The 23,938-nt window shown below is 42.3% G+C and overlaps 1 protein-coding gene across 1 annotated transcript in view; it reads left to right on the forward strand.

The window, feature by feature from the left end:
- The first annotated feature begins 375 nt into the window (after nucleotides 1-375).
- LOC109899104 (sodium/potassium/calcium exchanger 3) overlaps nucleotides 376-23,938 on the forward strand; it is a 122,236-nt gene continuing 98,673 nt past the window's right edge. The window contains exon 1 of the mRNA XM_020494159.2: nucleotides 376-965. Within this exon, the coding sequence (XP_020349748.1) occupies nucleotides 773-965 (193 nt within the window). The 5' untranslated portion in view covers nucleotides 376-772. The remainder of the gene's footprint in view (nucleotides 966-23,938) is intronic.

Consider the following 23,938-nt stretch of genomic DNA (forward strand, 5'->3'; position numbering starts at 1 on the left):
TAATTTACATTTGATTGAGTTTTCAACTATCTGAATTTAACATGAAACCAACATACATTTGAAGCATGTTATTGGATTTAAGCTAAACGTTGCGTGAAAAAAAGACACGAAAATTCCCACAATTCCTTAACATTGATGACTGTGCGAATTCAATTCGCTTTCCACGTTGATTCAACGTCATCCCATTACCTTTTTGGGTGAAATATAATATTTGTTGAAATGCAGTTTATGCACAGTGGGATTTCTCTCTTCGCTCTGTCCTTTCTCCCCATCTCGCTACATTGTTCAATTACTCACTCTCACTCTCTCTCTCTCTTTCTCTCTCTCTCTCTCTCTCTCTCTCTCTCTCTCTCTCTCTCATACACAAACACACTCACCCCTCTACATCCTCCTTTCCGCGCACTCTCTCTCTCTCTCTCTCATACACAAACACACTCACCCCTCTACATCCTCCTTTCCGCGCTCTCTCTTGTACTTCGCCAGCCTTGTTGCAGACTGTGTCCGGCGAAAACTGGCACAGAACTGACGCATCCATGGAGCGCTCCGTCCTATCACAACATCCACGACGCACAGCAACACTTCTGTGCGAAGTAATATAGAAGACAACATCGCAACCGACTCAAGATAGAATACCAACATCGTCTTTCACGCGTCGACAACCCACCTCTTCCATTGTGTAACTTTCCGAACCCCTCTTCCTCCCCGCTTCCTTCGACTCCTCCGCGTTCCCTGTCCGGGTTCCCAGAAACTCTGTCCCCGTGAAAACGTCTCCATGGATGGGATAGCCTTTGGCATGATGCCCGGGACCGTCCGGGTGCGGAGTAAGCCGCTTCAAGGGATGCTGAACCAGCGGAAGACCAAAGCTCAGCGGAAAAAGCGAAAGGAGTTGTTCGGTGGGCAGATGTTCTTCATGGGGGTGCTGCTCGCTCTTGTAAAGGGGCTCTCGTGTTTGGTCGAGAAAGCAGGTGAGATGCTTGTTGTCAGAATGTCTTGTTGAACAGTTGCCTATTTGCGAGAGGTATGGTTTTATTTCAGTTTCACTATTTTGTGAGGCCCCTAAGAAGGGACATAAAGCGATTCTAGACTATGTTGTTCACTAATATCCATATAGGCTATGATGTTTTTGCGTGCGCTTCATTATCTGAGTTTGACCTTTACGTTTTCATATAAATGATTGTTGTTATGTAGGCCTAAAGCAAGGATTGTCCATAAATGAGTTGCAACAAGTCAAATCATATGTGTCACATGCCTTGTAAACAACAGGTCTAGACTAACAGTGAAATGCTAGTTACGGCCCTTCCCTGCAAATACAGAGAGAAAAATATCAATATAATAGAAAGATAATAACGCGAGGAATAAGTACACAATGAGTAACGATAACTTGGCTATATACACGGGGTACCAGTACTGAGTTGACCGGCAGTGGTAGGAGGTAATTGAGGTAGATATACATGTGCTGTAGGTAGAGGTAAAGTGACTCGGCAACAGGATAAATAGGCTAATAAGCAGTTGCATTAGTGCATGTGATGAGTCAAAAGACTGCAAAGGGGAGGGGGGGAGTCAATTCAGAACACAGGAGGTCCAGGATCCAGTTACAGAGGGGGGTGTTTAGTCCCAAGCACTTTAATTGGTGAGGACTGGCTCGTGGTAATGGCTGGAGCAAAATGAGTGGAATGGTATCAAATACATCAAACACATGGTTTCCACAGACCTGGCGCCCGGACAAATCAGTTGGGGAGGCGTTTGATTTCCATAGGCGGGCCTGTTTTTTTCACGGGACCTCCTATGTGTGCACGCGCTTGTGCATATTTTTTTGATGGCTGGAATAGTAAATAAAGACCATAGTCTTCTCCTGAGTTTCAAGTTTGGGGAAGCTTACAATTTATCCTACCATTTCTACCAATCTGCGTGCCAGTTCTGAATACTTTTATGTACACATTTTCGTGGAACAGTTTCATCGAAATAATAAAGTTTCAGTTTCTCAAAATCATTGTCACATGGTTAATGATAAAAATCTGAACATTAAAATTAAACTATGGTGAGAGCACTAGCCTCTGCCATATGGACACATTGATAGACTCTGATCCATTGGCGGCTAAAGAAATTAGAGCATAGAACTCAGAGATATCCTATAACCAATGCATCAGTAAACCAATAACTTCATCGTCAACTAAGTAAAATACATAGGCCGCCCTAAAGCCTAGATATTAAAACAGTAGAAAATATCCTGATGAAAATTCTGGTTCTTTCAATCACATTCATCTCTCTTGTCCGCCTGTCTGCCTCCCTTTCTATCTGTCTTGACTTGAACTATTGCTAGTGAAGTTCAATATTGTATCAAAGCATCACAGGGTCCGGGCTGAAACTATTGCTAATAAACTTGCAACATTCTACCAACTAGCCTTTTCTGGGCACTCAATGTTTCCTGCTCTAGTTTGCTGAGGACAGAAAGCAGTGTTTTATGATGTTTTCCACTTGGTATACTGTATGGGATCATCAGTTCATAGTATTTTATTATCAAGGCCGGGAGTGTTGGAAAGATTGTTCAAATACTGAGGATCTATCATTCGCAATGGATGCTAAAAACACAGGCTTTGTTGACCTGTGTGAGGCGGGAAAAAAACATGTGGTGTATGTGGTGAGTTAAGACAATCAGAAATAAGACATTGCCAAATGGGCACTTTCCTACATACTGTATGCATGCATTCTGGAGAGAGACACACACCCCTCCCCTTCTTCTTAATGCAATATTTTCAATTATACTCAAGACACGTTATCTTCACAAATATTTTAGACGCTTTTCACTGACAGCCGCAGCTCAATCAGGTAGACCTATTGCCACGAACACTACCCAAATTACGGGCTTCCCAAACAAACATGTGATTTGAAACAATCCACAACTATGAAAAAAGGCCTAATGTAATTTTCTGTAGTTAAAAATTACACAAAATGCACATCAGGTCGCCCTCTCAAAATAGTTCATTTGGACTGTACACTAGAAAAGTGTTATCTTTTTAATCATGTTCATGTTTACAGCATCTCATGTGAGCTGCACTGCAATTCAGTTTTCTGTATTGTATGCCGCTAAAGTGCACCAGTGTAAAAGGCCCTTAGTTTACTCTAAAATGTTGTATTCTATACCGATTTGAAGAGAAACAAGTTATTAATCTGTTTGATAAGATGAAATATTCTCTCAGGGGACCCTATTTAAAATTCTGGGGACCCCACATGGGTACCCGACCCAAAGTTTGGGAGCCACTGTACTACAAACCTCTCTCTGCTTGCTTCCTCTCTCTGTGTCTCCTTTGCACTGCAGCCTGCCTCACAATTGTCTGTCTCACACTACTCTCTGTAAAGCAAAATTATTTTGTTATGAGAACTTATAGTAGCCTGTCTTTTGTTATGATTTTAGCTGGCTTCTGACTGAAATATCAGCGACTATTTACCAGTTGTAGGCTCATTCTCAGAGAGTTTGTTGACACAGCAGGAGTCGAGGGAAGTTTTAAAAATGTCCTTATGTCCTTTATCATGCAAGGCCACTGTCAGCGTTGGTCTGGGCTGAGGTAGTTCATTTCGCGTCCCGGCCTGTGCCTTGGGTGGAGTTTTCCATTGGACAGAGTGGTGAATGAATGCGCTGCTAACAAGGAAAATCCAGGGGGAGTAGGCAAACAAAACAAGCATACCTGAATCATGATTCCACTTGTTCGCAGTGGAATCATGCTGGGAACGCAATAATAAGTGGGTGAATGATAATTAACTAAATAAAAAGAAATGCTATTTAAAAAAGAATAAGGTGACTAAACTACATTTACGTGTATTTACATCCTGTTTACGCAGCTTGTTGGCCATTAGCCAATTAGCCCTTGTCAACTAGTTCAAAGCACGTAAATGCATCCAACTGGTATTTACGACTTCACAACTGGTAAATTCCCAACTCCCAGTTGGTTACGAATATAGTTTTAGGTTTGTGTGGCACAAGAACTGCAGCTAAACATGTGCATTTAATAATCCTCTGGAGTTGGTAGCTGCGCGTCTGTTGCTCTGTCACAATATGGTGCAATATGAGTCTATTGAAAGAGGAACTGAGCATAAGATGACCTTAGTATTTTCACCTGAACATAAACTGAAGAAAAGTTTAAAAAATGCACGTTCTTGCAAAGTCAAAAGATTTTCCAAGAGGGAAGTGGGATTCTGGTGACATCTTCCTTCATTATTCCCCTTACACATGGTCAAAGCAAGAAATATCATTAAAAAATCAATAATTTTCACATAATGCTACTGACCAAATACAGAATGAAGTTTTATCTTATGGGGTAGCTGAATGTTTGTTGTGACTATACAGTGCCTTGCGAAAGTATTCGGCCCCCTTGAACTTTGCGACCTTTTGCCACATTTCAGGCTTCAAACATAAAGATATAAAACTGTATTTTTTTGTGAAGAATCAACAACAAGTGGGACACAATCATGAAGTGGAACGACATTTATTGGATATTTCAAACTTTTTTAACAAATCAAAAACTGAAAAATTGGGCGTGCAAAATTATTCAGCCCCCTTAAGTTAATACTTTGTAGCGCCACCTTTTGCTGCGATTACAGCTGTAAGTCGCTTGGGATATGTCTCTATCAGTTTTGCACATCGAGAGACTGAATTTTTTTCCCATTCCTCCTTGCAAAACAGCTCGAGCTCAGAGGTTGGATGGAGAGCATTTGTGAACAGCAGTTTTCAGTTCTTTCCACAGATACTCGATTGGATTCAGGTCTGGACTTTGACTTGGCCATTCTAACACCTGGATATGTTTATTTTTGAACCATTCCATTGTAGATTTTGCTTTATGTTTTGGATCATTGTCTTGTTGGAAGACAAATCTCTGTCCCAGTCTCAGGTCTTTTGCAGACTCCATCAGGTTTTCTTCCAGAATGGTCCTGTATTTGGCTCCATCCATCTTCCCATCAATTTTAACCATCTTCCCTGTCCCTGCTGAAGGAAAGCAGGCCCAAACCACGATGCTGCCACCACCATGTTTGACAGTGGGGATGGTGTGTTCAGGGTGATGAGCTGTGTTGCTTTTACGCCAAATATAACGTTTTGCATTGTTGCCAAAAAGTTCAATTTTGGTTTCATCTGACCAGAGCACCTTCTTCCACATGTTTGGTGTGTCTCCCAGGTGGCTTGTGGCAAACTTTAAACAACACTTTTTATGGATATCTTTAAGAAATGGCTTTCTTCTTTCCACTCTTCCATAAAGGCCAGATTTGTGCAATATACGACTGATTGTTGTCCTATGGACAGAGTCTCCCACCTCAGCTGTAGATCTCTGCAGTTCATCCAGAGTGATCATGGGCCTCTTGGCTGCATCTCTGATCAGTCTTCTCCTTGTATGAGCTGAAAGTTTAGAGGGACGGCCAGGTCTTGGTAGATTTGTAGTGGTCTGATACTCCTTCCATTTCAATATTATCGCTTGCACAGTGCTCCTTGGGATGTTTCAAGCTTGGGAAATCTTTTTGTATCCAAATCCGGCTTTAAACTTCTTCACAACAGTATCTCGGACCTGCCTGGTGTGTTCCTTGTTCTTCATGATGCTCTCTGCGCTTTTAACGGACCTCTGAGACTATCACAGTGCAGGTGCATTTATACGGAGACTTGATTACACACAGGTGGATTGTATTTATCATCATTAGTCATTTAGGTCAACATTGGATCATTCAGAGATCCTCACTGAACTTCTGGAGAGAGTTTGCTGCACTGAAAGTAAAGGGGCTGAATAATTTTGCACGCCCAATTTTTCAGTTTTTGATATGTTAAAAAAGTTTGAAATATCCAATAAATGTCGTTTCACTTCATGATTGTGTCCCACTTGTTGTTGATTCTTCACAAAAAAATACAGTTTTATATCTTTATGTTTGAAGCCTGAAATATGGCAAAAGATCGCAAAGTTCAAGGGGGCCGAATACTTTCGCAAGGCACTGTATGTGTCAAAGAAAGAATCAATGACTGATATGACGATGGTAGTGATGGTGGAGAAAATCGATACAGTTGCATATTGCAATATTATTTTTGGACTTTATTACAGTGGATTCGGAAAGTATTCAGACCCCTTGACTTTTTACACGTTTTGTTACGTTACAGCGTTATTCTAAAATTGATTAAATAAAACACTTTCCTAATCAATCTAATGTACACACAATACCCCATAATGACGAAGCAAAAATTGGTTTTTAGAAATGTTTGCAAATATATAAAAAATAATACTAATATGAAATACCTTATTTACATAAGTATTCAAGACCCTATGCTATGAGACTCGAAATTGAGTTCAGGTCATCCTGTTTCTATTGTTCATCCTTGAGATGTTTCTACAACTTGATTGGAGTCCACCAGTGGTAAATTCAATTGATTGGACATGATTTGGAAAGGCACACACCTGTCTATATAAGGTCCCACAGTTGACAGTGCATGTCAAAGCAAGAAACAAGCCATGAGGTCGAAGGAATTGTCCTTAGAGCTCTGAGACAGGATTGTGTGGAGGCACAGATCTGGGGAAGGGTACCAAAAAATGTCTGCAGCATTAAAGGTCCCCAAGAACACAGTGGCCTCCATCATTCTTAAATGAAAGGAGTTTGGAACCATCAAGACTAGAGCTGGCCGACCAGCCAAACTGAGCAATCAGGAAATGGGAGAAGCTTCCAGAAGGACAACCATCTCTGCAGCACTCCACCAATCAGGCCTTTATGGTAGAATGGCCAGATGGAAGCCACTCCTCAGTAAAAGGCACATGACAGCCTGCTTTGAGTTTGCCAAAAGGCACGTAATGGTCTCTCAGACTATTAGAAACAAGATTATCTGGTCAGATGAAACCAACATTGAACTCTTTGACCTGAATGCCAAGTGTCACATCTGGAGGAGACCTGGCACCATCCCTACGATGAAGCATGGTGGTGGCAGCATCATGCTGTGGGGATGTTTTTCAGCGGCAAGGATTGGGAGACTAGTCAGGATAGAGGCAAAGAGGAACAGAGCAAAGTACAGAGAGATCATTGATGAAAACCTGCTCCAGAGCACTCAGGACCTCAGACTGGGGCGAAGTTTCACCTTCAAACAGGACAATAAGCCTAAGCTCACAGCCAAGCAGGAGTGGCTTCACGACAAGCCTCTGAATGTCCTTGTGTGCCCCAGCCAGAGCCCGGACTTGAAGCCGATCGAACATCTCTGGAGAGACCTGAAAATATCTGTACAGCATCGCTCCCTATCCAACCTGACAGAGCTTGAGAGGATCTGCAGAGAAGAATGGGAGAAACTCCTCAAATACAGATGTGCCAAGCTTGTAGCGTCATACCAAGAAGACGCAAGGCTGTAATCGCTGCCAAACGTGCTTCAACAAAATACTTATGTAAATGTGATATTTCAGATGTTTCTTTTTTATAAATTTGCATACATTTCAAAAAACAGTTTTTGCTTTGTCATTATGGGGTATTGTGTGTAGATTGATGAGGGAATAAATAAAAAAAATACATTTCAAGATAAGGCTGTAATAGATCTAATTGTGGAAAAAGTCAAGGGGTCTGAAACCTTTACAAATGCACTGTATACAGAATGTTTGTATAAAACATGTAGAAACTGTATTTATAATTATATTACTATATTTTAGGTTGACAATACTTCTATTACACAATTGCTAATTTACCACATGCCTTACTTAAATTTTTATGAATAAGTAAAATCAGGATTATATCTCTACTGCAGCGTTTTCTCAAACTCAGTCCTGGGGACCCTAAGGGGTGCACATTTAGATTTTTGCCCTAGCAGTTCACAGCTGATTCAAATAATCAATAATGAGTTCATTATTTTAATCAGATGTATAGTGCTAGGATAAAAAACAAAACGTACACCCCTTAGGGTCCCCAGGACCGAGTTTTGGAAACAGTGCTCTTCAGCCATTCCTTCCAATCAGACTGGTTTGCATTTCTCCCTGAGCAATGTGGCTGCCATTTTTATCCCATTCTGGATCTTTGACGGTTAATGACATACCCCCTCGAGTAATCTATTAGGATCTCTATGCCTAGATGTCACTGATACAAATGGACACACTCAATGTATGGAGTGTCATCTGGGCACAAATGTACTCTTCTGGTCTGTAGATCATCTCATCATGTAACATGGTTGTGTGTGGTGAATGATGGTGAATGATGGCAGAACACTTACAAACAGCACACAGAGCAAAGGAGTACTTTATGACTACACAACCCAACAGCTAGCACTGAGGTTGCTATGATTGAGAATACTGAAAAAACAGAGAATGTGACATGTGTATGGAGGTAGAGTGGGAACGAGCCTGCCCCTTTTTTGTTTTTAATTTTACCCCCTTTTTCTCCCCAATTTCATGGTATCCATTTGTTAGTAGTTACTATCTTGTCTCATCGCTACAGCTCCCATACGGGCTCTGGAGAGATGAAGGTTGAGAGCCATGCGTCCTCCGAAACACAACCCAACACAACCTTAGACCCCTGCACCACCCGGGAGGCAGGTAGCCTGCACTTAGGTAGCTAGTTTCTTCAAGCCAAGCCGCACTGCTTCTTACCACAGCGCGCATCCAACTTGGAAGCCAGCCGCACCAATGTGTCGGAGGAAACACCGTGCACATAGCATCCTGGTCAGCGTGCACTGCGCCCGGCCCGCCACAGGAGTACACGATGAGACAAGGATATCCCTACTGGCCAAACCCTCCCTAACCCGGACGACGCTAGGCCAATTGTGCGTCACCCCATGGACCTCCTGGTCGCAGCCTGCTGCGACAGAGCCTGGGATCAAACCCAGAGTCTCTGGTGGCACAGCTAGCACTCTCTCTCTCTCTCTCTCTCTCTCTCTCTCTCTCTCTCTCTCTCTCTCTCTCTCTCTCTCTCTCTCTCTCTGAGGCTGTCTTTAATTCAGCTTCATCTGGGTCAGCTGGTTTGAACAGAGAGCAGAGCTCTGCTCCAGTCTGACTGGGAGAACACAGATGCAAACAACATCTTCTTTCCTCCATCACTCACTCTGTCTCCATCTCAAACTTTATCTCTGTCCTTCGCATTCACTTTCTGTCACTCTCTTGCTTTTTCTCCTTTCCTCTCATATCTCTTCTTCTTCTTTTCTTTATCTATCCCTCTCTTATGCTCTCTCACTACCTCTGTCTCACACTCTTCAACCTACAATGCAGAATCTACCTAATCAGTAAAGTGGAGTCTGTTATGTGATTGACAAGGCCCTGGACAGGTAAACAGGGATTATTTACATCAAATCTCTTTGAGTGACAGTGACTTGCGAAAGTATTCACCCCCTTTGGCATTTTTCCTATTTTGTTGCCTTATAACCTGGAATTAAAATAGATTTTTGGGGGGTTTGTATCATTTGATTTACGCAACATGCCCACTTTGAAGTTGCAAAATATTGTTTATTGTGAAGCAAACAAGAAATAAGACAAAAAAACGGAAAACTTGACCATGCATAACTATTCACCCCCCAAAATTAATACTTTGTAGAGCCACCTTTTGCAGCAATTACAGCTGCAAGTCTCTTGGGGTCTCTATAAGCTTGGCACATCTAGCCACTTGGATTTTTGCCCAGTCTTCAAGGCAAAACTGCTCCAGCTTCTTCAAGTTGGATGGCTTCCGCTGGTGTACAGCCATCTGTAAGTAATACGAAAGATTCTCGAATGGATTGAGGTCTGTACATTGACTTGGCCATTCCAAGACATTTAAATGTTTCCTCCTAAAACTACTGGAGTGTTACATTAGCAGTATGCTTAGGGATACTGTCCTGCTGGAAGGTGAACCTCCGTCCAAGTCTCAAATCTCTGGAAGCCTGAAATAGGTTTCCGTCAAGAATTTCCCTGTATTTAGCACCATCCATCATTCCTTTAATTCTGCCCAGTTTCCCAGTCCCCCATAGCTTGATGCAGCCACCACCAGGGTTCACTGTGGGGATGGTGTTCTCGGGGTGATGGAGGTGTTGGGATTGTGCCAGACATAGCGTTTTCCTTGATGGTCACAAAGCTCAATTTTAGTCTCATCTGACCAGAGTACATTCTTCCATATGTTTGGGGAGTCTCCCACATGCCTTTTGGCGAACACCAAATGTGTTTGCTTTTTAAGCAATGGCTTTTTTTCTGGCCACTCTTCCATAAAGCCCAGCTCTGTGGAGTGTACAGCTTAAAGCGGTCCTATGGACAGATACTCCTATCTCCACTGTGGTGCTTTGCATCTCCTTCAGTGTTATCTTTGGTCTCTTTTTTGCCTCTCTGATTAATGCCCTCCTTGCCTGGTCTGTGAGTTTTGAGGTGCAGCCCGCTCTTGGCAGGTATTTTATGGTGCAATATTCTTTCAATTTTTTATTAATGGATTTAATGTTGCACTGTGGGATGTTCAAAGTTTAGAATATTTTTTATAACCCAACCCTGATTTGTACTTCTCCGCAACTTTGTCCTTGACCTGTTAGGAGAGCTCCTTGGTCTTCATGGAGCTGCTTGCTTGGTGGTGCCCCTTGCTTAGTGGTGTTGCAGACTCTGGGCCCTTTCAGAACAGATGTATGTATACGCAGATCATGTGACACTTAGATTGCACACAGGTGGACTTTATTAACTAATTATGTGACTTCTGAAGGTAATTGGTTGCACCAGATCTTATTTAGGGGTGTCATAGCAAAGGGGGTGAATATATATATATTTGCACGCACCACTTTTCCGTTTTCGTTGAAACACATTATTTTTTCCATTTCACTTCATAAATTTTGACTATTTTGTGTATGTCCATTACATGAAATCCAAATAAAAATCGATTTAAATTACAGGTAATGCAACAAAATGGGAAAAACGTCAAGGGGGATGAATAATTTTGCACGGCACTGTGCCTACCTGGTGGGGTTTGTTGAACAGGAGAGAATGACAGACTGGGGTAAAGTTGCCCCCTAGAGACGCTGATCTAAAATTTTGCATTTTCTCCATTCCGTAATGGTTAAGGTTTAGGACTGGGGAATGTAAGCTAATTTTAGAGAGAGCCCTCTACTGTCACATTTGAATCAACTCTCCCAGTGCAGCTAGAGGTTCCCACCACCATGCTTTATATACTGATATAACAACTAGTGATAAAAACAACTCCTTTATCTCCTCCACCAAAGAAGAGAGCAACCTTTGCCGTATACACACACATGCACGCCCACGCATGCCCACACACATACTGTACATACACACACACACTATCTCTCTTCTATCAAATAGATGTTATACACATACCCCCATCCCCAAAACAACAAAATATAATAATTGGCTATTCTCTTTGAAACATGGTAGAGGGAAGGATGTGGGCTTGGGTAAGGACAGACCTTGTTACTGTGCTGTATCTGCCTTTCTGTCAGACAAAAACTGGCACTCTGATACAGTATAGCCTCTCGCCCACTAACAAAGACAGCGGCTAGCAAGAATAGCTGTAGAAACATCTCAAATTAGCAACTTCTTTTAGGTATTTTCTAAACAGCTTTTCACTTCTTTGTTTCTCCAGTTGTCAGGTCGATCACCCACCATTTACACACTCATTTGTGGTGCCCAAATTCAAGAATGAAAGTTGATTATTGTTGCTAGGCTACCAGTTACAGTGCTTTTAGCTTGCGGTTTGAGCACGCCTTTATCCAGATGGAATACAAAAATGATAGCTTCTGTCTGAAAGAATGATATAGATGTAATATTTGTCAAATTATTGAGCATGTGCTCAAAACTCAAATAAGCATCAGAAATTGTCCTTATTTAAATATCAAGATCCTGATTTGGACTTCAGTCAAGAGCATATGCATTGTATGTGCTGAGGAAATATACTGTGTAGGCCTACTGTCAGTATGTGTCATCATATAGAGAAAAAAAGATGTTCACATGGGATCTCAGGATAGCTCATAAGTCAATATCTGGCAATACCATGTATGATATCTGGAAGGAATCAAAAAATGATTTGTGCATGAAAGAATAATATGGATTTCATATTTGTCAAATTATTGAGCATGTGCTGTCCTTATTTTCAGCATATCAAGATCCGGATATGGACCTCAGCCAAGAGAAGCATGTGAATATAGCTTCATATCTGGAATGGGCTGAGAAAACACAGATGTGATGTATACAGTCCATTTTTGTCAACATGTCCCATATCTTAGGATATTGAATGAGTCCATATCTGGCCATAGGAAATGTCCATCCATGTGTGATATGCGGAATAATTCCAATATCAAATCAAATCAAATGTGTTTATATAGCCCTTCGTACATCACCTGATATCTCAAAGTGCTGTACAGAAACCCAGCCTAAAACCCCAAACAGCAAGCAATGCAGGTGTAGAAGCACGGTGGCTAGGAAAAACTCCCTAGAAAGGTCAAAACCTAGGAAGAAACCTAGAGAGCAACCAGGCTATGTGGGGTGGCCAGTCCTCTTCTGGCTGTGCCAGGTGGAGATTATAACAGAACATGGCCAAGATGTTCAAATGTTCATAAATGACCAGCATGGTCGAATAATAATAAGGCAGAACAGTTGAAACTGGAGCAGCAGCACGGCCAGGTGGACTGGGGACAGCAAGGAGTCATCATGTCAGGTAGTCCTGGGGCATGGTCCTAGGGCTCCGGTCCTCCGAGAGAGAGAAAGAAAGAGAGAAGGAGAGAATTAGAGAACGCACACTTAGATTCACACAGGACACCGAATAGGACAGGAGAAGTACTCCAGATATAACAAACTGACCCTAGCCCCCCAACACATAAACTACTGCAGCATAAATACTGGCGGCTGAGACAGGAGGGGTCAGGAGACACTGTGGCCCCATCCGAGGACACCCCCGGACAGGGCCAAACAGGAAGGATATAACCCCACCCACTTTGCCAAAGCACAGCCCCCTCACCACTAGAGGGATATCTTCAACCACCAACTTACCATCCTGAGACAAGGCCGAGTATAGCCCACAAAGATCTCCGCCACGGCACAACCCAAGGGTGGGCGCCAATCCAGACAGGATGATCACATCAGTGACTCAACCCACTCAAGTGACGCACCCCTCCTAGGGACGGTATGAAAGAGCCCTAGTAAGCCAGTGATTCAGCCCCTGTAATAGGGTTAGAGGCAGAGAATCCCAGTGGAAAGAGGGGAGCCGGCCAGGCAGAGACAGCAAAGGCGGTTCGTTGCTCCAGAGCCTTTCCGTTCACCTTCACACTCCTGGGCCAGACTACACTCAATCATATGACCCACTGAAGAGATGAGTCTTCAGTAAAGACTTAAAGGTTGAGACCAAGTTTACGTCTCTCACATGGGTAGGCAGACCATTCCATAAAAATGGAGCTCTATAGGAGAAAGCCCTGCCTCCAGCTGTTTGCTTAGAAATTATAGGGACAATTAGGAGGCCTGCGTCTTGTGACCGTAGCGTACGTGTAGGTATGTACGGCAGGACCAAATCAGAGAGATAGGTAGGAGCAAGACAATGTAATGCTTTGTAGGTTAGCAGTAAAACCTTGAAATCAGCCCTTGCCTTGACAGGAAGCCAGTGTAGGGAGGCTAGCACTGGAGTAATATGATAAAATTTTGGGGTTCTAGTCAGGATTCTAGCAGCCGTATTTAGCATTAACTGAAGTTTATTTAGTGCTTTATCCGGGTAGCCGGAAAGTAGAGCATTGCAGTAGTCTAACCTAGAAGTGACAAAAGCATGGATACATTTTTCTGCATCATTTTTGGACAGAAAGTTTCAAATTTTTGCAATGTTACGTAGATGGAAAAAAGCTGTCCTTGAAACAGTCTTGATATGTTCTTCAAAAGAGAGATCAGGGTCCAGAGTAACGCCGAGGTCCTTCACAATTTTATTTGAGACGACTGTACAACCATTAAGATTAATTGTCAAATTCAACAGAAGATCTCTTTGTTTCTTGGGACCTAGAACAAGCATCTCTGTTTTGTCCGAGTTTAAAAGTAGAACGTTTGCAGCCAATCACTTCCTTATGTCTGAAACACATGCTTCTAGCGAAACTCAAAATTTACAAAGGAAATGCTCTGTATTCTCTAGAATATCATAAATCTGTCATGTAAAGATATCCCCTGATATGCACACTTTTTGCCCAGTGTATGATCTCTGGCACAGTCCACACTCTGCGATTTATAAAAGCCAGGGTCAGGGTAACTTTGCTAATCGCTATGGAGCACAGCACAGCTAACAGTAGCTACGACATCCACTCTCCTCCTCACTCTTCTGCAACAGAATTGAATGATCAAAGATGAATATAGCGTTAGGCGGTAATACTGGAGTTTTACCGGTTAAAGCTAGAGGCTAGCTAACCTACTCATTGGACCGGTAACTATTAGCAACTGTGGATAATTGGTTCCAAAGTTGTTTCAAGCATCAGAGTACCTGTAACTATGCAGGCTAGCTACCATTCAGATGTTTTTCTGATTATCTAAAGAGTAAAGGTTAGGTAGTTATTGTAGCTAATGTACTAAACATTTTGCTAGCTTTTTAGCTAGGTAGCTAGCTACCCGGCTAGCTAACTAAACAACAGCTGGAACGACCTATCTGTAATGTTTACAAGTATCCCCGCTAGCTAGCTACTAGACGACCAATATAACTTTTTGTTATGGACTCTAGCTAGAATATAGATCAATACTTTTATAGCAGTGTAGCTAGCTACTACAATAGCCCAAATCTTTACACATTATTTTGTTTGCACATTTTGACATTGCTTGGCAGTATTTTGTATCACATTGGCCAGCAAGCACATTCCCTTTGACAGCTAGGTTTATTACTGTAGAGACACCTTGAAGTTTTGGAGACACTGAGCTATATATTAACTTCCTTCATATGGATTTAGAGAACAGCCCTATAACTGACACCTAAGTCAGAAAAAGTTACACGTCATTGACATGGATTTCCAAAGTTTCCACTTCACATGCACAAGTACAGTGAAATGCCCTTCTTGCAAATTCAAAATGCAATAATCATTAACAATGTATTACTAGAAAAAAACATAAGAAATAAGAAAAGGAAATATGAAATACACAACAATGTAAGAATGCTATATACAGGAAATATTTTAAAAAGTCAGTTCCAATCCCATATTTACATGTGCAGGGATACTGGAGTGATGGAGGTGGATACGTATAGGCGTACGGGGACTAGGCAACAGAATATAAGATAAACAGAGTAGCAGCAGCTTGTATGTATAATGCCTGGGGTGTAGTGGGTGAGAAGTCAGGCGCAGGAAGCAGAGATTTCAGGGTAGTGCTATTTCGTTTAATGCACAAAAACCGGTGAACATACACCAACCCCACGGAACACAGGGCGCACACCAAAAACAAATGCCCCAAACACAGGGGACTTAAACAGTCCAGCAAAACCCAAGAACATGGGCAAACCGAGACACACGTACACCAAACAATCCCGTAAATAAAGCCCGACCAATCAGCCTAAAATAAACACCGGTGAAACCAATAAACAGAAAGGGGGGAAAGGTCGGTGACGACGACCGCCGAGCGCCACTTGAACAGGAAGGGGAGCCACCTTCGGTAGGAGTCGTGATAGTATGTGAGTGGGTGTGTAGAGTGATTGATTTATTTAGAATTCAAGGCACACTTAACCAGCATGGCAACCACAGCCTTCTGCAGCGATATGCTATCCCATCTTGTTTGCGCTTAGTGGGACTATCATTTCTTTTTCAATGGGACAATGACCTAAAACATACTTCCAGGCTGTGTAAGGGAACATAGTGAAAATAAAGAAAAAACAATGAGTAGTTGTGACTACAGTTTTTACTGGTACTGTACATTTACAATGGCTTGCAAAAGTATTCATCCCCTGTTACGGCTGTCGTCGGATGAAGAAGGAGACCAAGGTGCAGCGTGATAAGTATTCATCCCCTGTTACGGCTGTCGTCGGATGAAGAAGGAGACCAAGGTGCAGCGTGATAAGTATTCATCCCCTGTTACGGCTGTCGTCGGATGAAGAAGGAGACCAAGGTGCAGCGTGATAAGTATTCATCCCCTGTTACGGCTGTCGTCGGATGAAGAAGGAGACCAAGGTGCAGCGTGATAAGTATTCATGATAAATGTATTACTCCAAACACAGCCTTGCAGGTGTTGGTCTGAGGGGGGGGTCACCAAATCCTCTGGGTCGGTGACGGGCCTCACACCCGGCTCGATGTTGTTGTTGTCAAAGCGTGCATAAAATGCATTGAATACGTTTGGTAGAGAGGCATCGTTGGGCAAATCATGGTTGGGTCTTCCTTTGTCATCCGTAATGGACTGTATCCCCTGCCACATGCGGCGGGCATCGGCGCTTCTGTAATATGATTCCACCTTATTCCTATATTGTCCTTTTTCTCGTTTGATGACTCTGCAGAGGGCATAGCGGGCCTTCTTGTACTTAGTCCTGTCTGTGGCCGTAGCATCAGGGTTGTCTACGATAGCTCTGTGTGCGGTAGCCCTGTTCTTCAGTTTAGCACCAACATTGGGCTTTTGATTGGGGAAGCATCGAACCCTCACCAACGTCTCCGATGCATTTTCTAATGAAGCCGGTGATGGAGGTGGTTAGCTCGTCAATGTTGTCGGCGGAGTCTCTAAACATATTCCCACTGGGCAAAGCTGTCCTTTAGCATAACCTCTGATTATGGTGACCATTTGTCAACAGAGCGAATCGCGGGTACTTCCTATTTAAGTTTCTGCTTGTAAACAGGGAGCAAGAGTAAAGAGTCATGATCTGATTTGCCGAAAGGCGGACGAGGGAGGGCCTTGTATGCCAGAACAAACTGAGATACCTAAAATATTTTCGCCCACTCACATACACAAATTTACACACACACACACACACACACATGCACCCACACTCTTTTATATATCTCTTAAGCATACATGTCCACCCTCTCTGATTATGTCCAGTCAGCTCCAATGTCATTATTATAAGAAACCCGTTGATTCTATTATTACTAATTTGGTCCCTGATATGGATAATGAATACTAATGGGAGTTGGTTTGTAAGAGTGAATGTGGGAAAACTGTGTTGGTTTCTTTGCATGCAAACAGCAATGGACTCTGTTTGGTTGAAGTCGGGGAATTGGACTGATTTGAAGTGGGAGTAACATTTTTGTAAATCTTAGATAATATTAGCTATAGAGAAGAGCATTCATTTCTGTCACTGTGCGAGCACACACACACGCATGCACACACAGACACACACAGTCTGTTGAGTCTATTCATGTTCTGCAGTACAGTATTAGCTCTGGCTGTGATTAAACACTGAACTATTCTGTTCCCAGCTCCCCAAATACACCGTGCCTAATTCATCAACCCCACCCAGATTTAGACTTTACATGTATTCTGGGAACCCATAGGACCTGGAAAATAATAGAGGGAGGACAGGAGGACAGGAGGAGAAATGGATAGGAGGTGGGGGATAGCGTTCTGTAGCTGAAGACTTACAGTGCATTTGTATTCAGACCCCTTGACTTTTTAAATATTTTGCTACATTACAGCCTTATTCTAAAATTGATAAAACATATTTTTCTCATCAATCTACACACAATTCCCCATAATGACAAAGCAAAAACACGTTTTTAGATATTTTTTACAAATAAAAAACAGAAATACCTTATTTACATAAGTATTCGGACCCTTTGCTAAGGGACTTGAAATTGAGATGGAGATGGCGATGGAATGGAGATGTTTCTACAACTTAATTGGAGTCCACCTGTGATAAATTCAGTTGATTGAACATTATTTGGAAAGGAACACACCTGTTGACAGTGCATGTCAGAGCAAAAAACAAGCCATGAGGTCAAAGGAATTGTCCGTAAAGCTCCGAGACAGGATTGTGTCGAGGCTCAGATCTGGAGAAAACATTTCTGCAGCATTGAAGGTTCCCAAGAACACAGTGGCCTTCATCATTCTTAAATGGAAGACATTTGAAACCCCCAAGACTATTCCTAGAGCTGGCTGCCCAGCCAAACAGAGCAAAGAAGGGCCTTGGTCAGGGAGGTGACCAAGAACCCGATGGTCACTCTGGCAGAGCTCCAGGGTTCCTCTGTGGAGATGGGAGAACCTTTCAGAAGGACAACCATCTCTTCAGCACTCTACCAATCAAGCCTTTATGGTAGAGTGGCCAGACGGAAGCCACTCCTCAGTAAAAAGCACATGACAGCCCGCTTGTAGTTTGCAAAAGGCACCTAAAGGACTCTCAGACCATGAGAAACAAGATTATCTGGTCTGGTGAAACCAAGATTGAACTCTTTGGCCTAAAAGCCAAGCATCACTTCTGGAGGAAACTTGGCACCATCCCTACGATGAAATATGGTGGTGACAGCATCATGCTGTGGGGATGTTTGTCAGCGGCAGGGATTGGTAGACTAGTTAGGATTGAGGGAAAGCTGAGCGGAGCAAAGTACAGGGAGATCCTTGATAAAAAACCTGCTCCAGAGTGCTCAGAACCTCGGACTGTGGGCCAATATTTACCTTCCAACAGGACAACGACCCTAAGCACACAGCCAAGACAACGCAGGAGGGGCTATGGGACAAGTCTCTGAATGTCTTTGAGTGGCCCAGCCAAAGCCTGGACTTGAACCCGATCGAACATCTTTGCAGAGACCGGAAAATAGCTGTGCAACGATGCTCCCATCATACTACGACAGAGCTTGAGAGGATCTGCAGAGAAGAATGAGAGAAACTCTCAGAATACAGGTGTGCCAAGCTAGTAGTGTCATACCCAACAAGATTTAAGGCTGTAATCGCTGCCAACGGTGATTCAACAAAGTACTGAGTAAAGGGTCTGAATAGTTATGTAAATGTTATATTTAAGTTTTTGTATAAAAAAAGAAATTGCACACATTTCTAAAAACCTGTTTTTGCTTTGTCATTATGGGGTATTGTGTGTAGATTGATGAGGGTAAAAAAAACTATTTAATACATTTTAGAATAAGGCTAACATAACAAAATGTGGAAAATTCAAGGGGTCTGAATACTTTTTGAATGCACTGTAGATGAGGTGAGAAAAGGGTTTATCCTCTCCTCTCTGCTTCATCTCCTCTCTTCTTCCCCCCTTTCACACCAACCCTTGATGGGGAGAGGAGTGGGCCTGTACCTCGCACCAGTAATTCCTGAGAGGGGTGGTGGTTTGTTAACTGTGAGGTCCATCCCATATCCCCGCCTGTTATATATAGAAGTCCCATAAATGTCCTCAATAAGCAAGTGATTGATGAGATTGGGTGAGTCCTGCTATGCCTCTCTATTGGCCTCTACATCCATCCTCATCCAATGAACCAGCCACGACTCTATTATGGTCTCTGTTGATTTAAACCTGGACCTTTAACCTTGGTAAGAGTGCTGAACTCTTTAAGTCTGAGGCAGAGTCGGGATGGGATGGCAGGCAGCTGGTTTGAATAGCTCTGACGCTACAGGAGGAGAAACAGAACGGAACTGTAATTGTGTAAAGATGTGGTGTGTTGAGTGTAAACACAGGCGCGCGCACAGAAACACAGACACGACCTCACCTCTCTCTCACACTCACACACACACACAAACACACACACACACATGCGTAGACACACACTCACGGTATCATGAGTAATGTAACAAGCTCCTTGACTACATGCCTGGGTTCAAACGTGCAAAGCTCTTTTATACACTCAACACAGACACAGACACAGAGATACACTTACTGTTATACACTCGCATACATGCACTTTACGTAATTCACTTCTGTCAGATTTGACCATTTGGAGATTGAGCTTTGAGACAATCCATGATGTTTTGGAATTTATAACATCGTCCATTGGAGAGGCACTGTATTGGAAGTAAAGATTAGGAAAAATATTGGAAGGGAAGATGAGGAAAGAGTTTCCCAGACAACAAAACAGTGGAATGGCAAGTATACTGTACTGCCAGCAAGGTCCCATCTGTGACTGGATGACGCACACAGTAGGTACTACACTCACAGAGAGGGATTGTTTGAGGACCTGTGTTTGTGTGTGTGAGGTAGGTAGGGAGGGAAGGGGTGTCCATATTGTATACAGCCTGAGGCAACAGATGCTTATTTCCCAATCATCACCACTCGGCTCTGTCTTCCTCACCTCCTAAAGTCAGAAGTCTCTCACTGTGTGTGAAATAGCCGGAGCTCTCCAATAGAGATTAGCCCGGAGCCTTTCTTCACTTGAACAAAGCAAACACAATCAGAGATCTCTTCACTTGCACTTCCAGGGCTAGAGGAACCCATTAGCTTTTTAATTACTCAGAGCACATGAATCGTCTGATCAGAGTCTTGGAGGGAAAATTAAGTGTGTGTGTGTGTGTGTGTGAGAGAGAGAGAGACAGAGAGAAAGAGTGTGTGTACCTGACCTGTGTGCTCGTGTGTGTGTATAGTTCATTACTTTACTGTAAGGATTAGAACAGTTCTCTATCAGCAATCTCCTCCCTATGAAAAGACAAATTTGCTTATGATATCAATCTCTATAATGGAGAGACTTGTCTTCAGACTGCTCCTTATTATTCGAATCCATGTTTAGATATGCAGATTGCACCGATCTATTGTCAATCCACCAAAAGTCATAATTGGTTAAAGATGTGTGTGAGCCTACAAGATAAGCTAAAGCAGTACTAGGGTGTAGTGTCATTTCGGAAAAGTAGAAATCAGGTAATCCCTTTTTGGATGTCCTGCTTGACTGCATTAATCTATTGTCTGAAGTCATTTTTGCATGGGGAGTTGTTTAAACCGCATCTGTGCTGGAAGAATTAGCTGTGCTGGGGTGTGGTGTCATTCTGTGAGGTCAAGGAGATGTAACTCTCTCTGGGAAGTGAGGTGTGACATTCTTCATCATGGTCGTCACCTGGACATGTCACGTCCCATTAATCTATATGATTGGTTGTTGAATCTACAGTGTGTGATTGGTTTGAGCCCAGATGTGACATCTGACAATGGAGTATTTTTGGAATTGCAGGAGAAAGGACCTCACCTCTCTTTCTCTCACACACACACACACACAGTCCCCACTATGTGGTTGTACAGGGCCAGTAAAAAACTGCCTACCCACAGTCCTAGGCCATGGAGTGGTCACTATAAGGCAACACATCGAACCCATCTGCGTTAAACTCTAACAACCACCTCTGCTCCGGTGTCTGCTCTCACCGTGACTGACATCTGACATCATCTGACATCATCTTGATTGCTTGTGGACATCAAATTTGATTAGTGCCATTGCCAGAAAACAAAACAAGGAGAAAACCAACCTGCTTGGACAGTACGATACTGTCTGTAAATTGGCTGATCCCTTAAAAGATCTGTTAAAGGGCCGCTAGTCTCTAGAGCTGTAGAGGATTCATCTCATCTGTGGTCGGGAGCCAAACTTTCTAGTCAGCAGGACAGATACAACATGGGCTTTCGCATGTTCCCTGTGTGTGTGTGTGTGCGTGCGTGCGCACGTGTGTGCTTGTGTGTGTGTGTCAGCGGGTACGCGAGCATGCCTGTGTGAGTGTGTTGTGTATGTGTGTCTGAGAGACAGAATGAGATAAGAGGCAGCAAGAGTGTATGTTTGTTTGTGTGTGAGATTGAGCAGACTCCTGTAAAGTGCCTTCAGAAAGTATTCATACCCCTTGACGTATTCCTCATTTTCCACAACATTTGCATAGGTATTCACAGAAAAAATCACCTTTGGCAGCAATTACAGCTGTGAGTCTCTAACAGCTTTGCACACCTGGATTGTACAATATTTGCACATTATTATTATTACAATTCTTCAAATTGATCATTGCTAGACAGCCATTTTCACGTCTTGCCATAGATTTTCAAGCCGAAAGTCAAAACTGTAGCTAGTCCACTCAGGAACATTCAATGTCGTCTTGGTAAGCAACTCCAGTGTATATTTGGCCATGTGTTTTTGGTTATTGTCCTGCTGAAAGGTGAATTTGTCTCTCAGTGTCAGTTGGAAAGCAGATTGAACCAGCTTTTTCTCTAGGATTTTGCCTGTGCTTAGCTCTATTCCATTTGTTTTCATCCTAAAAAATATGCTGTGGTCCATGCCGATAACAAGCATACCCATAACATGATGCAGCCACCACAATGCTTAAATATGGAGATTGGTATTCAGTAATGTATTGGATTTGTTTTTGAAATTCACTAATTGACTGAGGGACCTCACAGATAATTGTATGTGTGACGTACAGAGATGAGGTAGTTATTCAAAAATCATATTTAAAACACTATTATTGCACTCACTATTATTGAGTGAGTTTATGCAACTTATTATGTGACTTGTTAAACCTCTTGGGGCTAGGGGTCAGAATTTTCACTTTTGGATAAATAGCGTGCCCAATTTCAACTTCCTGCTACTCATGCCAAGAATATAAGATATGCATATTATTCATAGATTTGGATAGAAAACATTCTGACGTTTCTAAAACTGTTTGAGTCATGTCTGTGAGTATAACAGAACTTATGTAGCAGGCAAAACCCCATGGACTAACTGTTCAAACCAAGCTGCTTACCTAATACAGATTCAGTCTTCCCAGCCTGGTGCAGGTCGACAATTTTGTTTCTGGTGTCCTTTGACAGCTCTTTGGTCTTGGCCATAGTGTAGTTTGGAGTGTGACTGTTGTGGACAGGTGTCTTTTATACTGATAACTAGTTCAAACAGGTGCCATTAATACAGGTAACGAGTGGAGGACAGAGGAGCCTCTTAAAGAAGAAGTTACAGGTCTGTGAGAGCCAGAAATCTTGCTTGTTTGTAGGTGATCAAATACTTATTTTCCACCATAATTTGCAAATAAATTCATTAAATATCCTACAATGTGATTTTCTGGATTTTTTTTCTCATTTTGTCTGCCATAGTTGAAGTGTACCTATGATGAAAATTACAGGCCTCTCTCACCTTTTTAAGTGGGAGAACTTGCACATTTGGTAGCTGACTAAATACCTTTTTGCCCCACTGTATATGGACGGAATTAAACCAATTGTGATGTTTATGGGACATATTGGAGTGCCAACAAAAGAAGCTCGTCAAAGGTAATGCATGTTTTATATTTTATTTCTGCGTTTTGTGTAGCGCCTGCAGGGTTGAAATATGCTAACTCCTTTGTTTACAGCTGGTGCAGATGGTGCAGGCTATCAGATAATAGCTTCTTATGCTTTCGCCGAAAAGCATTTTTAAAATCTGACATGTTGGCTGGATTCACAACGAGTGTAGTTTTAATTGAGTATCTTACATGTGTGATTTAATGAAAGTTTGAATTTTATAGCATTTTATTTGAATCTTGCGCTCTGCATTTTCCCCAGCAATTGGCCAGTTGAGATATTTGCATCCCGCCTATCCCTAACCAGTTTTTAAGCAAAGCTTTACTCCTGAACTTATTTAGGCTTGCCATAACAAAGGGACTGAATAGTTATTGACTGAAGACATTTCAGCTTTTAATTTTTCATACATTTCTAAAGATGGTCACACAAAAATGCCAGTAACACAAAATCTGAATTTAATCTATTTGAAATTCAGCTGTAACACAACAAAATGTGGAAAAAGTCTAAGGTGTGAATACTTTCTGAAGGCACTGTATATACCTCCAATTGTTAGATGCTGCTACAATGCCTTCGAAAGGTTTTCACACCCCGTGACTTTTTCCAGATGTTGTTGTATTACAGCCTGAATTTAAAATGGACTGAATATAGATTATTTTTGTCACTGGCCTACACACAATTCCCCATAATGTCGAAGTTTTACAAATTAATACAAATTCAAAGCTAAAGTGGACCATCTGCATTAATAGTGTTTAACATGATTTTTGAATGACTACCTCATCTCCGTACCCCACAAATACAATTATCTGTAAGGTCCTTCAGTCGAGCAGTGCTTTTCAAACACAGATTCACACACAAAGACCATGGAAGTGTTCTAATGCCTCACAAGGAAGAGCACCGATATGTAGATGGGTAAAAA

Source organism: Oncorhynchus kisutch, linkage group LG11 (assembly GCF_002021735.2).
Source record: "Oncorhynchus kisutch isolate 150728-3 linkage group LG11, Okis_V2, whole genome shotgun sequence".
Classification (NCBI taxonomy): domain Eukaryota; kingdom Metazoa; phylum Chordata; class Actinopteri; order Salmoniformes; family Salmonidae; genus Oncorhynchus; species Oncorhynchus kisutch.